The following is a 15,688-nucleotide window of genomic DNA, read 5'->3' as shown; positions in this document are numbered from 1 at the left end:
TGAGCCAAAATCATCACAATTAAAAGAACCAAAGACTTAAACTACTTCAGTCTGTGTGCATTGAATTTATTTAATACACGAGTTTCACAATTTGAGTTGAATGAATAAAATAAATGAACTTTTCCACGACATTCTAATTTATCGAGATGCACCTGTATGTGTGTGTGTTCCATATATGTTTAGATATTTTTTGTGGAAAAATGGTGGTTTGAATTTGCTCTGACCATGCTGTATGATCCAGACTGAAGAGCAGAGGAACCAGCACTCTGGTCCGATCTCTTGTTCAAATTGAGCCTGCTGTGAAGCTCCTGGTTTTCTCGGGTGAGGGCTTCAACACGGCTCTGGAGGATACTGTTGGCCTGCAACCAGTGAGACTCCCTCTCCATCAACTGCTGCTTCAGAGATGAGATCTGCAGTCTCAGATCCTACATGCACAAAGATTTAAACATAACATATTAAGTAATTTTTGGATGTATTCACTATTGAAAAACCATTTAAGGATAAGACAGTATAAAAAAATCAATGTTTTGATTTCTTTCTTCAAGTGGTTCCATGAAGAAAATTAAACATCTATAAAACATTTCCACTACACAAAAATTCTTTGAAGTGGAAAAAGGTTAAAATGTTGTTCACATTAAAAAAAAATTATTTTCAGAACTATTTAGTGAAAGGTTCTTTGAGGAACCCAAAATGGTTCCTCTACGAAGTCATTGTGAAAACCTTTTGGAACCTTTATTTTTAGTAGTACTGTATGTGAGAAATAAAGTGGATTCTTACACATTGAGACATGATGTAAACTTGTCTAAATGTCTTGTTGATTTTACCTGAGGTTCATGAAGTTCTTTCTTAAGCCTAAGCAAAGGCCTGCAGCCATCCTCACCAATAAAACCATGCTCTCCCATCACGTCCCTAGTCAAATGAATGAATATGTGAATTCAGAGATAGAAACTTCAGATTGAGGGCTAGAGTAAATATCATATTATTATGTAAAATCATAATCTTTCTACAAAACCTGATTGGAGTATCTGGTTGCTCTTGTCCCATGTAATGAGTGGTGTCTTCCGAAGTAACTTTGACTTTTGAGAACTCCATTGTGAGGAGCTCAGAAGCAGGAGGTTGTCTAAAGTCACTGTCGATCCCCCTTTCTTCTGTTTTTTTGGAGCAGTTAGCCATAGACCCTTCTAAGCTCTTAAATTCAGAATCGCTGCTGAAGCTTGAAGAACTCGACATAGGAGTAGAAGTGTGATGTTCTTCATTAAATCGAGTCTCACTCGGGGCGTCACTAGCATAGTCACCATCTGACAAATTCAGACTCTGATCTTTGTGATCCGTGTGCCTTGAGAGGTAATGAGGTAACGGTCGGTGAGACTGAGTGTTGGGTCCGTCCTCACTGCTAGCGCTGTCGCGAGAATCGCTAAGAGCCAGTGACTCCATCACCTCGTCAGTTAGATTGACTTCTTTATACGGATAACCACTCTGGCTGTGTAAACGGTAATTTGTAGTAAGACAATTTTTCTCAGGGATTTTGACAATGTGGTCATTAATTTGTTTAAAGCCGACACTTTCTTTGCTTTGTGCCAGAGCAGATCCACTTGGCTTGCTTCCATTGGTTTTACCATAATTCCTCAAGACTCCTACACTGTGCTTACTTTTAAGTGAGACTGCATTGTTATTAGCAGTCAAAGCTTTGACTTTCCCTTTGTTGGTTGATGATAAACCATCATCCTGTAGAGCAACGGTCTTCTTTAGAGGGTCTTCCACGGCAGATCTTTGGTCACAGAAGTTTCCTAAGCCCTTCAGTCCAGGACTGCTCCTATTTGGTATCTCTTTCTGATGAAATTCAGTGGGACGTATCGTCTGCTGACTGAGCTTTATTTGTGGACTAACAGAGCTCTGGAGTTTTTGTGAGCAGTCCTTACCCTTCGTAATTCTAGATGTTCCCTCTCCTTTACGGAGGAAATTCCTCTTCTCTGCTCCTCTGATTTGTGCATTACTCTGGAAAATAGAGAGGATATTGCTTAGAACACACTTAAACTGTATATAAATTACTTTTTGAAGACTGCTCATACCTGAATCTCATGTTGGAGAATAGCTTGGTCTGTTTTGAGATGTTCTTCAACAAAATCTTCAAATGTTTTTGGCTCTTCTCTCAGTCCTGGTCGAATAGGCCTGTGTTTAATAGATATTATTTAAAGCCTTTAAATGTGTACGTTTCTTTTATTTACGCTAATGTTCAAAAGTTTGTGATCTGTAAGATATGAACATTTTTTGAAAGTCTGTTATGCTCATGAAAGCATGCAACAGTAACCTAATCTTGTGAAATATTAAAATTTTTAAAATGGGTCTTTTTTATTTTTTATATATTTTAAAATGTAATTTATTTCTGTGATTGCAAAGCTGAATTTTTTAGCAGCCACTACTGCAGACAAGAATTTCAGTTACATTAATCAATCAATTTTATATCCATGGATATTGTTTGTTGTATGTTTAAATATTTGATCATTTGATGTATTGTTGAAACCTTGGTAATAATGAGAGGAATTTGTTGTTGCATGACCAGCAATATATTAGTGTTTGATGATTTAGATTTGTAACTGATATTTTTCTTGTTCTTTTCTTTATAGTAATCACACCGTGATCCACATGTCGAGTCATTGATAAAGTAATTAATGGAACTTTGTGCATTCTCATCGATGTCCCACAGTGATTATAACTTTACTCAGCTTCCATGAAACTTCAAAACAGTCGGTTTTATAAATATATATTTTTGCTTCATATAATACCTTTCCTCTGGGTTTGGTGGGAGACCTTGCCTCGATCCGAAAGGGCTAAGAGGACAGTCTTCTTGTGCAGGTTCTAAAGACTCTTCTTTAATAGGAGACAAGCGTCTGAGCTCTGCTGATGGTGCAACATCTGCAATGCAAATCGAAATCTCATGTAATATTATCACCAAACATAAACGAGGTAACCCGAACTTCAAGGAACAAATGTAATGCAATTCATTTTTCCAACATTATGCAAGATATAGTCTTAAACGTGAACGTCTGCATGGTTAAGAATACTGAACTACTGTAAAAATCAGCTTGTTGTGGAAATGGGAGGCATGGCAAATCTTTTAAACAGGTCATGTCCTTTTGCTAAAAAAGGCAATATTTGCCCCTCAGCTAATTTTCTTCACAAACATCCTTCAGTCTACTCAGGCCTGTCTGGATAAGCCACTAAATAGTCCTAATATACAAACTAAGGTGTTTAAGACAGAAGCCATCAATAACCATCACATTTTTTCGTGTACATTTGTTATAACTTGCACAGTAAAGTCAACATGCCCCACAATTGTACTGCCAGAATATGCTCTGCTCTCATGAGATATGATTTTGCAAATACACATGACTATATGTCTTTAGCTGCTTTTTTAAAGTGTGCATAAGCTTTGACCATTATCAGTGAGGCTCACCGAGTGCTCTATAAAAGATTTAAACATTAGTTGTCTTTGATGATGGCCTTTTTTGTCTTTTTCACAGCAGTTCGTGACTTCAGGCATTTACTGTAGCTTCTCAACAAGTACAGACTTGAATGCTCTAGCAGAGGAAGTGCTTTGCCTTCAGGTCTGAGCAGCTTTAAAATGCTCTGCTTTGGTAGAACAGACATTCACAGTTGTGTCGTCTACTTACATTAGAAATCACTTTGGACCCGGAATCAAAATTTGGAGAATATGGACAACTCCATACAGCCAACACTGACACAAACTGTCAGGAGAACGTGGACCAAAACCGAGCGCTGTATATTTTCTACACTTCTGTGGTAGTGCTGGAGTTTATCTTGGGTCTCCTGCTGAACATTACAGTTATCCATCTCTTAATCTTTAAGCTCAAGTTCTGGAAATCTAAAACCATTAACAATTTCCTGTTCAATCTGGCCCTGGCTAATATTTTGTTGCTGATTGGATTGCCCGTAAAGGCGTATAACTTTCAGCAATGCAGTGAACAGAAAGTAGTGTGCAAAGTACAGCTCTTTCTGCAGTTTCTCAACCGAGGAGCCAGCATCGCCTTCCTGACGGTCATCTCTATTTATCGATATATTAGCGTGGTCCATCCTGGGAAGAAGAAAGTTCTGATGATTTTGAAACGATCGCCTCAGATTTCTGTATTCATCTGGGTGCTGCTGGGAATTTTGACCATTCCGGCCATGTTGCAAAGTTTTATCAGATGCAACAGCAGTGAAAAAGATTCATTGTTCTACTGAGGGAAACTGCGTTTTTTACTCAGATTTTCATCCCCTTTTTTGTTCTTGTGTACTGCTCTATACGGATTATCAAAAGACTCAAACAGAAGTCGGTGGGCGACAAGACTAAACTCTGGAGAGTGATGTTCCTCGTCACTTCGGTGGTTCTCATCTTTGCTGTCTGCTTCTTGCCATATGCCTTTACAAGAGCGGTGCAACTAAAGATCAGTGGGCTCGTGATGAAAGAGGAAAAAGTTACTGTCATTAAACTGTACGTTGGGCTTGTTTGTCTCTCTTATCTGAACTGTCTGCTGAATCCGATCCTGTACTGCCTGAGCAGCAGTAAATTTAAGAAGCTGTATATATCAATATATCTTCCCTTCCTGCTGGAGAAGGAGCAACCGGAAAGTTCAGAAGATACTGCAGATGACTGAACTAAGTAAAAAAACAAGATGCTTTGAAAAGGATGTTGAAATTGGTTTCTTGCAATTGCATTTTGCTTAAACATTTTGAATAGTAAATGGGTAGTTGACACATACAGTATCATGTCTAAGATTTATTTATTTTTAAAATGTTTCTTTAAAAAAAAAAATTTAGGTTAACATTTTTAGGAATGTATAAATTGCAGAAGTGTATGTTTTAGGCACTGTGACCATTTTAAAATCACATTTGTTTTCTGCATTCTAGTTCATTTTAAATGGCCCTGCGGTGTGACAGATGTACAAATAGTCCAATGCATAAAAATGTCAAAACAATTAGCTATATGCTTTTAAAAGCAGTTTTAGATGAAGTAGCATGTCACACTGCAGCATGTCAATTCATTTTTAATTCACCTCCTGTTTACGTGTCTTACTTATATTGGACTTTCTGATGTAGATTTGTAAATGTGACTCATGATTTGTAGTCTGGAAACTGGAAACGTATGATTTAAGAAACTTCTTTCTCAGGCACAGAGGATGAAATGTGCAACATTTCATGTTTTCATTTTTTTCGCATGTATAATTATGATTGGACTATTGATATGTAGAGAACATGGTATCTCAAATTGAATTTTATTCCCACACTATTGTAAAAATAAATTTTTCTAAAGAGCATAAAGATAAGGGACTTCTTGATTCTTACCATTGGTGTTACTAGTTGCCAGAGTCTCTGACTCATTCTTAATCGCACCAGAATATGTGGCTTTGAATGAGCCTATCTTGAAGGCATCTAAATTCCCAGTAGAGTTGAAGGGATCAGCTTCTGAAAGCCTCAGAGGTGTCTGGACTTGCCAGTGCGCTAAGAAAGCGGGAGATAAAATCTGTCCTGAAAGTGAAAGTTCTGTAATGAAGAAAAAGAGTGGTGCATTTACCATACAGTGTAAAATACACTGCATTTGTAGTGATGGTGGGTAAAACTAAAAAAAGAGTAATGCTCATGTCACAGATCTAATCACAGATTAAAACTGTCATTGGCTTATCTTCTTGTAAATATAATTTGAATGAGAACTACAACATTTTATAATTGAAAAATTTAAATGATGCTTTTCTCAATAACATAGCCATTGTAACTTTACCTTTAATTAACCTTATTATGTAAGAGTTTCACCTAACGTACCTGGGCTGATAAGAGAGAGCAATGCATTCTGTTCCTGTAAAACCCTCTGCAACTGCTTCACTTGGAGCTGAAGGATCATTTTGTCATTTTGGCCTGGATTCTGTCCGGAAAGTGATATGATCAGATGCAAAAATCAAAATTTCTATTGAGATAAAAAAAAAAAAAAAAGGAAAGGTTACATCTACATCTGTATTAGCTAACAGCTAGGGCGTAGGTTTGATTTTGAGGTTGGTGTAAACAGCAGATGACTTCTTTCCCCCATCTAACTATACCACAAACAGTAGCTAAATTGCTCTGGATTAATTACGGAGACTGTGAGAAAAACATAGACTTGGCAGATTAGGACGGGATTCAAATCACAAATATGTCTGTGAAACACAAATCTCTCTAATGACCCCCTGGAAAACTAGACCCGTACAATACTACTACCGGCATAGCTCGCTAGTTTTATGACATTAACTGAAATAAATAAGCACAAAAAGTGTGATATTTTTTTTTTACAAATATCCATGTTTCCATTCCGAAGATAACTGCTTTCCACGTCGAAACATCCAACAAAAAAAACTATGAACATATTCAGGTGAGGTAACTTACTGCTAACTAGTGAAACACTCCATTAATATGAGCTGAACCTCAAAGTTATATGGAAATATTGTGCATTATGATCGAGTTTGTTGCTAAATTCACTGTATTTTAAATGGTTTGATCATGGCAATTCAGTTGGTGACAGTTCCATAGGAAATAAGTTGAAAGCATCCAGTCATCTCATTTGAGTAATGTTAAATTTATCAGTGTATATTGCAAAAAATATTTGAGAAATCATTGTTTTATCTGATTGTATTAGTCTATATAGATTGAAAAGAGCAAAAGGGAGAAGCAGATGAGCACAAAACAGCTAGGGTAAAAGTTTAATTTTACATTTGTGGCAACATACACTCTTAAAAATAAAGGTGCATATAAGGTTCTTCACAGCGATGCCATAGAAGAACCATTTTTGGTTCCACAAAGAAAATCTGTTCCACAAAAATCTGAATCTTTATTTCCCGCTTTCTTAGCGCACTGGCAAGTCCAGACACCTCTGAGCTTTTCAGAAGCTGATCCCTTCAAGATAGGCTCATTCAAAGCCACATATTCTGGTGCGATTAAGAATGAGTCAGAGACTCTGGCAACTAGTAACACCAATGGTAAGAATCAAGAAGTCCCTTATCTTTATGCTCTTTAGAAAAAATGTATTTTTACAATAGTGTGGGAATAAAATTCAATTTGAGATACCATGTTCTCTACATATCAATAGTCCAATCATCTTTTTATAATCTGAAGAACCTTCTTTCACCACAAAGAACCTTTTGTGAAACAGAAAGGTTCTTCAGATGTTAAAGGTTCTTTATGGAACCACAAAAAAGGTTCTTCTATGGCATCGTGAAGCACCTTTATTTTTAAGCGTGTAACAGCAGACAACACCCCACTTCCCATCCAACTACCCCAACATTTGCGCATTTATTTTGCATACATGTTTCATTTAAAGTTTATTGCTATGGTAGCCAACATACTCATAATGAAAAAAGAGAGCTAATAAACCAAAACACTAATAAACAACTAACAAACTAATAACAACACCATCTAAAGGTGGTATTGAGACAGCTGATTACTTTGTAAATGTGGCTTCATCTCCCTCTCACACCTGCAAATTTCAACCTGCACATTATTTACTGACGATTCTAAAGGACATATTCAGCATTAATCATGTTCACTAACTAATAAACAACAAATGTACAAAAAAAAGCAAAATCTCGAGACTAACCTCCTGATGGGATCTTTGAGACATATGTTGGGCAGGTTGGCAGGCGGCTCTGCCCATTTCAGATCTCCGCTGTTCTTCAAGCGTCTCCTGATTCACAGACTGAGATGGGAAACCGGGTTCAGATTCACTCATTTGACGTAGCTGGCAGCTCGGCTGGTTTCTCTCATGATGCTGGACAACAGAGCAGACAGATTGAAGGGTCCCCCAAACAGTCTCATACGGGTTTCTACCGCAGTTCGGTTTTGGGGTATTTCTGCAGACATTGCCCTCAAGTTTGACTGTAGGACTTTGGGGAAAGAGGTTTTTGTTTTGATTGTTATGAAATCTCTATCAGTTATTATTACAGCAGTAGTTAGGGACAAAAATCAATATCAATATAAAATCAATATAACCCTAACAAATCTTAAGATGTCACAGCCTTGAACAACTGAATACAACAAAACTGAAATAACAAAATGAATAATGCAATCTAATCTGCAATTTAAAGTCAACAAAATTACAACTTACCTTGATCAATCCTTTAATCTGATTAAAGTAAGTGTACACATGCGTAGATTTGTACAGCAATGCACACCCCACACCCAACAGCTTCAACTGGAGTAGTTATAGTAACTGTAAACAGTGGATGCTGATACCAGATTGAAACGCCAAACCTTGATTGCTTTCTACTGTTTTTTTGAATGGGGGTAGAGTGAGGAAAACAAGCGTAACTAGTGTTTTGTCCTATTACACTCTTTGCTTGGCTCAGTGTTCACAATTGCAAAATTAGGCTGTTCTGTTTGTGTATTGAGTTAGCATAGGACGGCTCCTGTTTTCTCAGTTGATAATTAACTTGTTGATTTGTGACAATGATGAGAATATACTTTTTAAAAGGATTGAATTTATACATAGTTGTATTTTTCTTAAATGCTAAATTAAATACACTATTGAGTTTTCTGGGTCTCAAGAACGAGTAGTTTGTTTAATCAGTGGCCTAATAATTAAAGACTTTATCTGCCTGTCCTTTTATCTCTATATCTCATTGCTTTTTTAATGCATTTTTTAGTACCAAACTATCTTAATGTCAAGTACAACCAGTGATGTTGATCAAATAAAAAGTCCAGCTCTGATAAATCATGTGATCAGAAAGAGTAATGGTGGGTTCAAACAACACACTGATCGACAAACACATCTTGACCTGGTCCATGTCCTTGTTAGGACAATGATTGACTGATGAGTGACGGCCCTATGATGTTTGTTGTACTGATATGCTTAAAAGATTGAAAACCTCTCAAAGTCCCTGTCTGTCAATTCTCCGACATGGAGATTCACAAAGCAGTTCTTTTAGTTGGTCTCTTCCTTTTTACAGGTAAGCCAACAGATATTTATTTATAGCGCTTAATTTTAAGACTATTTCTTCTATGCTATAGATAATAAAATGAACCGACTAAAACCTATAATTAATAGCATTTATTTGTATATGATTGATATGATCATGTTAATTCCCTTCAGATTTCCTCAGGTGCCACAGCCAAAGCACAGGTAAGATCTGCTCATCTGCAAATGTGTTCAGTTTATGCTTTCACACAAAGAGTTCTGTTGATCTAGTTTGAAATCTTTATATTTTAGAAGTTCATCAATACTAATAAATCACGTGTTTGTGACTTGAAACTCAGTTTATCCTTTTCCCCATCTTTTCTCATTCTGCAGATGTTTTGGAAGCATATATGAAAACAGATGGGGCCTGGATAGTGAAACTACCTAAAAGTCAATACACTGCAAAAACAGTGGAAGATTGTGCCGTCAAGTGTAACAAAGAGACTTTTTTTACATGCAGGTGCAAGTCAGACCATAACAAAACTCTCAAAACATATTCTGCGGTACTAGACTGATCTAATGTCAACAAGTGAGGCTTTATTCCAATCTATAATGATTAAATATATGTGTATGCATTTGTGTATATGTGCTTTGCAGGTCCTTTTTATACCATGAAAAAGATCAGGATTGTGTAACATTACCTGCCAACTCGAAAACTGATCTAATACTGCGAAGAATGAGTGTTGCCCTCTATGAGAAAAAGGGTAAGATTTTATAGACCAGTCTATTTTATTACTTTACAGATTTGAAGGTTTAATAACAGATGATGTTATGAAGGACCCCCTAAAATCATGTCAGCATGCATTACTACCTTTTAAATCAGCTTTAAGTACATTACGAATTTTAAGAAATCTGCAATGCTTTTTCAAAAGTCTACCTGAGTTAATATATAATCCAGATTTATCAACGTGTAGTTTGGTCCAAGTAAGTAAACAAAGTGAAGAGGATTATCTAAAAATCTATCGTCCAGTGAGGGGTTGCTTTTTTTTTTTAAAAGTGGAAATGAATCAAGTACTGTCTAGGTTAAACAATGAAACGTTTAAATTTTGGGTGGCTTGAAATATTCCTGATGGATGTTGTCTTAAACATTCTGTAGATCAGTGGTTTTCAGCTGGTGCTTCTGGACCAAGATTTTACATTTAAAATCCTGTAGTGATCAACACGCTACCAAAATTATGCTTAAAAAACAACAGTTATTGATATTGTCAAACTGCATAAGCCCATCTAACTAGACTAACACAACAAAAATAGATCCATACACAGCAGAAGTGTGATTTATAATGTTAACGCTTGGCTATCATATGGAAGATGAAACATTGGGCCAAAATACTGAGTGCGTTTCACTTTTTTTCACTCTGATATTGACATTAATTGATACAGGAAGATACAGGAGATCTGTTTTTGTGTCACAGACAAAGCTTTTGAGAACCACTGCCCTAGCGGGCCATAAGAATGTACAGTAACTACCAATAAGAAAACTGCCACATTATCATACGAACATATATCATATATCATATATCAATGTCATTAGTAAATGAAATGAGCATACTAGCTTAAAACACAATCAATGTGTTTTTAATATGTTGTAATGAATGCACTGAATACCTTCTTACAGAGTACTTACTGGAATGCATGAATGGTATTGGCATGGACTACAGAGGGACAAAATCCAAGACAAAATCAGGAAAAATATGTCAGCGATGGGAGGGAACTTTCCCCCATGTGCCAAAGTATATGTCTTAATTTGACTTTTTCATTCATAATGCAATAAAAGAGAAAACAGCTACAGGAAATATAAAAACTACAGTGGGCAGCTAATTAATGTAACTTTCCACAGCATAACACCAAAGACGCATCCAAAAGCTGACTTGGAGTCAAACTTTTGCCGAAACCCGGATGGAGATCAAGGGGGTCCCTGGTGCTATACCACAGATCCAGGGAAACGATGGGAGAACTGCGATATCCAAGATTGCACAGGTACATTTAGTGAACAAACTGCTAAATAGTGGTGGGATATCATACTGATGGGCAAATCTAATGCAAAAGTTATTCTAACTAGCCTGCTCACTCTGAAGAGCATTGAAAGTGAGCACTCTGAAGGAAGCACTCCCACTTTCGCTTTTCTCCTTTATGCAGTGCTCGGTTAAAAAATAAAGAACCTGAATTTAATTCCCTGGTAATCACAACAATAATAATCATCTCAGGTATTGAAATGAAACGAGAAGATGTGTTACCCAGAATCATGTGATCATAAACAAGAAAATTATTTCTTTGAAATGTCCTTTCACTAACGACTTGGTGGATAAGCCTTTCATAAAGGGATTTAGTTGCTCACTTTCATTCAGAGCAACACTTTTAAGGCAAGTACAAGGGTGCAAAAGCACAATTTGGGATTCACCCTTGAATCTGCTCTTAAATATTTGCAGAGGAATGTATGCAGTGCAGTGGAGAAAACTACAGAGGCAAGATCTCCACCACTGCTAATGGATTTACCTGCCAGCGCTGGGACTCTCAGAAACCCCAAAACCATGGTTACATCCCTTCAGCGTGAGACATAATCCTTTATAGCACAAATGGGATGTGGTCTATTTTGTGCATACTTTGACTGTGGTCTGTCATTTGTAGCCTTCCTGATAAGTACTTGGAAGAGAACTATTGCAGGAACCCTGATGGAGAACCCAAGCCCTGGTGTTTTACCACTAGTCCATCTAAACGCTGGGAATCTTGCAACATTCCGCGATGCAGTAAGCAATGTTCTTGTCAACCCGAAACACAAGTGATTAGTTCATCATTAACTGGTCATTATTTTCTTGTAGCAACTGAACCACCCACAATTGTACCGGAGCTTACCTGTGCAAATGGAGAAGGTAGCTCTTACAGGGGCACCATTGCGGTGACAGTCTCAGGAAAAACTTGCCAGGAATGGTCATCCCAAATTCCCCACAAGCATTCTAAAACTTCAGAGAACTACCCATGCAAGTAAGCATCAAACATAATGGCCTTGAGGGACGCTGAGGTTTTGTTTAAGGTTTCAAACCCTACACATGGAGGACCACCTTTGTGCCAAGTAACTAATCAAGGTGTTTGGGATTACTTGAAAATTACAGGCAGGTGTTGGAGCAGGGTCAGAACTGAACTCTGCAGGACAAGGCTCACTTGAACTAGAACAGGAGTGTCCATTTCTGCTCCTGAAAGGCCACTGTCTTGCAGAGTTTAGCTCCCACCCAATTTTAGCCTGAACAAGTTTATCAGTCTTCAGGATTACTAGAAATATCCAGGCAAGTGTCTTGAAGCTAAACTCTGCAGGACAGGACCCTTTAGGTGCAGGGTTTGACACAGTTGAAGAACCAAAGAGACAGGCTCCTTCAGGGTAAAACGATTACATTTGTCTTGCCCCCGAATGCCACTAAAATTTGTTTCCATCCTAGAGGCCTTGATAAGAACTACTGCAGAAACCCTGATAATGAAAGAAGTCCATGGTGTTACACCACAGATCCTGAGACCCGCTGGGAGTACTGCAGTGTACCTAGTTGTGGAGATCAGCCTAGACCTGGTCTGTGTTGAAGGAGCCATTACAAAACCATATCTCATTAAATGTAGATTTTGGTGTCTTTTCTTCATTATTTTCCTAAGAACTGGTAAAAGAGCCATGTACTATAACCTAAATATGTGATTTGCAGAGGAGCCGGTGATCCCTGTGGGTGAGGAATGTTATGAAGGTGATGGAAGCTCCTACCGCGGTGCCATGTCAGAGACTGTCAGTGGAAAGAAATGCCAGTTCTGGACATCCATGGAACCTCATCGACATTCCAAAACACCTCAGAATTTCCCGAAAGCGTAAGACGTTATACTGAATTCCATCATCTTGAACAGTTGCAACCTTTAGCTCCACTCATTTCTCCTCTGGCTGCTGTCATGATTTCGCCCATCATGCAGAGATCTGAGGAGGAACCTGTGCAGAAACCCAGATGGTGACCGAGCCCCTTGGTGTTACACCACAGATCCCTCAGTTCGGTGGGAGTACTGCAACATTGAGCGGTGTGACAACAAGCCCAACACACAGGAACCCCCTATCAATCCAACAAAACTAGTCCCAACAGACACTTCTGAGGAAACAGGTTTATCCATCTACAAGCTAACAGATTATATCAAAGGTCAAGTGTGCCATAGTACTGTCTAAGGGAGGGTGTGACTTACAATGTGCTTGGATTCTTTTTGCAAGATTGTAAGGTTGGAAATGGAGCAAGTTACCAGGGTCCCACATCCAATACTATAACGGGAGTGACCTGCCAAGCATGGAGTTCTATGACCCCCCATCAGCATGCCAGTTTTACCCCTGAAACCCATCCAGACAAGGGTCTAGAGTCGAATGTAAGTCTATGAAGAATTTTAGACATTTTTGAGGGCGATGACTAAAATTTTAACAGTTTTTACTTGGTTACTCTGTTAGCAATGCAGAAACCCAGATAATGATGTGAATGGACCTTGGTGCTACACAACAGATCGAAATAAGAAGTGGGATTACTGTCAGATCCCAGACTGCGGTAACAATTCTTGATATTCCTTTTGGAAATGTTTAACTCCAAAGGCAAAATAAATTTCTGGATGCTAATTGCTGATACCGGGGCTTAAATACAAAAATTCTTGCTATGTAAAAGATACATGACATGCATATTACTTTCTAACCAGATGGCCTGAAATGCGGACAACCAGCAGTAAAACCCAAGCGGTGCTTTGGGAGGATTGTTGGGGGATGTATTTCCAAAGCACACTCGTGGCCTTGGCAGATCAGTCTTAGGACCAGGTACACAAATAAGCTACCTTTCTCTACTCCTGTACTAGGCAGAAATTATATTGTAGTTATTAACAATCATTTTCTGCCATACCAGAAGCAAAATTCATTTCTGTGGTGGAACGCTAATTGATGCCCAGTGGGTCCTAACTGCAGCTCACTGCCTAGAGAGGTAAGTAACTTTAATTTGAAGGCGCAAAAAGTGAATTTGGTCAATATTTAGGAGTACAAAAGTGCAGTGGTTCTTGTTTTGCTTCTGAGAATCCACAACCCTGTACATTTCATTTGTCTGTGGACTTCTAAACTGGAGTTGACAACCATGCACTGCAGTAGCATATGTGACCTTAAAGCTCCAAACAGACATGGAATAAAAACCAACTCTTAATGGCTTCTTCATACAGTTAAATGTGATCGTACGATTATGCAGGTCTGAGAGTCCATCTGCCTACAAGATCGTGCTTGGAATCCACACAGAGCGTGCAACTGAAGCATCAAAACAGGAGCGAGACGTTTCTAAGATTATTAAGGGACCAGCTGGAACTGACATCGCTCTTCTCAAGTTGGACAGGTTAGTCTCCTGTTGCATTGCCACTGCAAATCAAATAACACACTGTAAATCTGGTGAAGTCTGTAATATTTTCTAAGTTTAATACCCAAACACTAAAAAAAATTCCCCAGCACTGACTGACTTTTGAAGCTGTAGTCTAGTCTAATATAGCAACCTAATTTTACTTATAATGACATTAAGACAACAAACTCATTACTGTATCCGATTTTAGGCCTGCATTATTAAACGATAAGGTAATGCCTGCTTGCCTACCAGAAAAGGACTACATTGTGCCTAGCAATACTGAATGTTATGTAACAGGCTGGGGCGAGACACAGGGTAGGTTACTTTAATAAGTACATACAGCTAAATGGATGATTTATCTTTACGGTTTAAATACATTTTTAACATAAAAAATCTATTTATTATAATAAAAGATTTCATAGCTTCAAGCCTTTTTATTTCCTAGGAACTGGTGGAGAAGGTTTCCTGAAAGAAACCGGCTTCCCTGTAATTGAGAACAAAGTCTGCAACAGTGCAGCATTTTTGAACGGCCGTGTGAAGGAGCATGAGATGTGTGCAGGAAACATAGGTGGTGGAACGGACAGTTGTCAGGTAAGAGACCTATTTAGGTTTTCTAGATTCAGTGACTTAATTTGCTCAATTCCAAATCCTAGTGAGCTGCCTACCTAGACAGCGTTTTTAAGCATAATCATGAATACGAACATAAGTAGCCTTAAGCCTGGCTCACACTACAGGGTTTTTAGCCTGATTTAGCCCCGATTTCCCCCTCCCGAGAATCGGAGCAAAAATCTTGTCGAGCCCCTCGATCGGTCCCGATGTTCGGCGCAGATTATCTGGTAATGTGAGGCGTTCACAGATCGAATCTTGCACCTCCCGATCTGCTCGCACACAAATCGGGGCCACCCCGATCATATCAAACATGTTTGATATTTAGGATTGAAATCGGGATGATGACGGCTATATGATTACGTCAGTACTTTCACAATAACCAGTGCGCGACCGCAAAACAGCTGCTGTACGGCTCCGTTGGATAGTGGACCCAGAGGAAACTGCTTCTTGACGTTTTGTAGTAACACGACTGTCTGTATAATGTGTCGAAAACGTATCACAACCGTAAGGAGAAAGAGAAGCGCTGGAGTGAAATCGTCTCAGTTTTGAACGTGTACGGGGGTGGCAGGGGGAGTCACGTGAGGCGCTCCCTCTGGCATGATAATCTTAATAATATCTTGTAGTGTGTGATGCGCCATGATGTTCGAATCTTGTAGTGCATGCATGTTTAAGATTTGAGAGAAGATAATCTGCAAAGATACTCCTTATGTGTGTGCTGCAACCAGATTTCATAATCGGTTAG

General features: G+C 38.4%; 2 protein-coding genes across 2 annotated transcripts in view; one reads left to right on the top strand and one right to left on the bottom strand.

The window, feature by feature from the left end:
* Positions 1-179: 179 nt before the first annotated feature.
* LOC107603066 (centromere protein J-like) lies at positions 180-7,750 on the bottom strand. Its single transcript, XM_016295765.1, has 8 exons — positions 7,619-7,750; positions 5,818-5,917; positions 5,344-5,526; positions 2,784-2,913; positions 2,070-2,169; positions 1,013-1,995; positions 825-909; positions 180-425 (listed from the first exon to the last, which is right to left on the bottom strand). Exons 1-8 carry the CDS (start codon positions 7,748-7,750, stop codon positions 180-182), a joined length of 1,959 nt encoding a protein of 652 aa, XP_016151251.1.
* Positions 7,751-8,868: 1,118 nt separating this feature from the next.
* LOC107603092 (plasminogen) overlaps positions 8,869-15,688 on the top strand; it is a 9,575-nt gene continuing 2,755 nt past the window's right edge. Inside the window, exons 1-19 of the mRNA XM_016295797.1 lie at positions 8,869-8,966; positions 9,110-9,139; positions 9,308-9,434; positions 9,572-9,678; positions 10,590-10,704; positions 10,812-10,951; positions 11,401-11,521; positions 11,600-11,718; positions 11,791-11,953; positions 12,403-12,527; positions 12,655-12,811; positions 12,911-13,092; positions 13,197-13,345; positions 13,425-13,518; positions 13,664-13,778; positions 13,864-13,938; positions 14,194-14,334; positions 14,546-14,652; positions 14,783-14,928. Coding sequence (XP_016151283.1) covers positions 8,918-8,966; positions 9,110-9,139; positions 9,308-9,434; positions 9,572-9,678; positions 10,590-10,704; positions 10,812-10,951; positions 11,401-11,521; positions 11,600-11,718; positions 11,791-11,953; positions 12,403-12,527; positions 12,655-12,811; positions 12,911-13,092; positions 13,197-13,345; positions 13,425-13,518; positions 13,664-13,778; positions 13,864-13,938; positions 14,194-14,334; positions 14,546-14,652; positions 14,783-14,928 — 2,262 coding nt within the window. The 5' untranslated portion in view covers positions 8,869-8,917. The remainder of the gene's footprint in view (positions 8,967-9,109; positions 9,140-9,307; positions 9,435-9,571; positions 9,679-10,589; positions 10,705-10,811; positions 10,952-11,400; positions 11,522-11,599; positions 11,719-11,790; positions 11,954-12,402; positions 12,528-12,654; positions 12,812-12,910; positions 13,093-13,196; positions 13,346-13,424; positions 13,519-13,663; positions 13,779-13,863; positions 13,939-14,193; positions 14,335-14,545; positions 14,653-14,782; positions 14,929-15,688) is intronic.

Source organism: Sinocyclocheilus grahami, unplaced genomic scaffold (assembly GCF_001515645.1).
Source record: "Sinocyclocheilus grahami isolate Dianchi unplaced genomic scaffold, SAMN03320097.WGS_v1.1 scaffold340.1, whole genome shotgun sequence".
In the NCBI taxonomy this organism is placed as follows: Eukaryota; Metazoa; Chordata; class Actinopteri; order Cypriniformes; family Cyprinidae; genus Sinocyclocheilus; species Sinocyclocheilus grahami.
Note: the sequence above shows the minus strand (reverse complement) of the source record. Positions and strands in the feature narration are given on the sequence as shown.

Excerpts from the sequence above, each read along its gene's own strand:
- LOC107603066 (XM_016295765.1), bottom strand. The coding sequence starts at position 7,750 with ATGAGTGAATCTGAACCCGGTTTCCCATCTCAGTCTGTGAATCAGGAG. Across the intron at positions 1,996-2,069 it reads TTCTCCAACATGAGATTCAG|AGTAATGCACAAATCAGAGG; the intron begins GTATGAGCAGTC and ends TCTATTTTCCAG. Across the intron at positions 426-824 it reads AAGAACTTCATGAACCTCAG|GATCTGAGACTGCAGATCTC; the intron begins GTAAAATCAACA and ends TTGTGCATGTAG.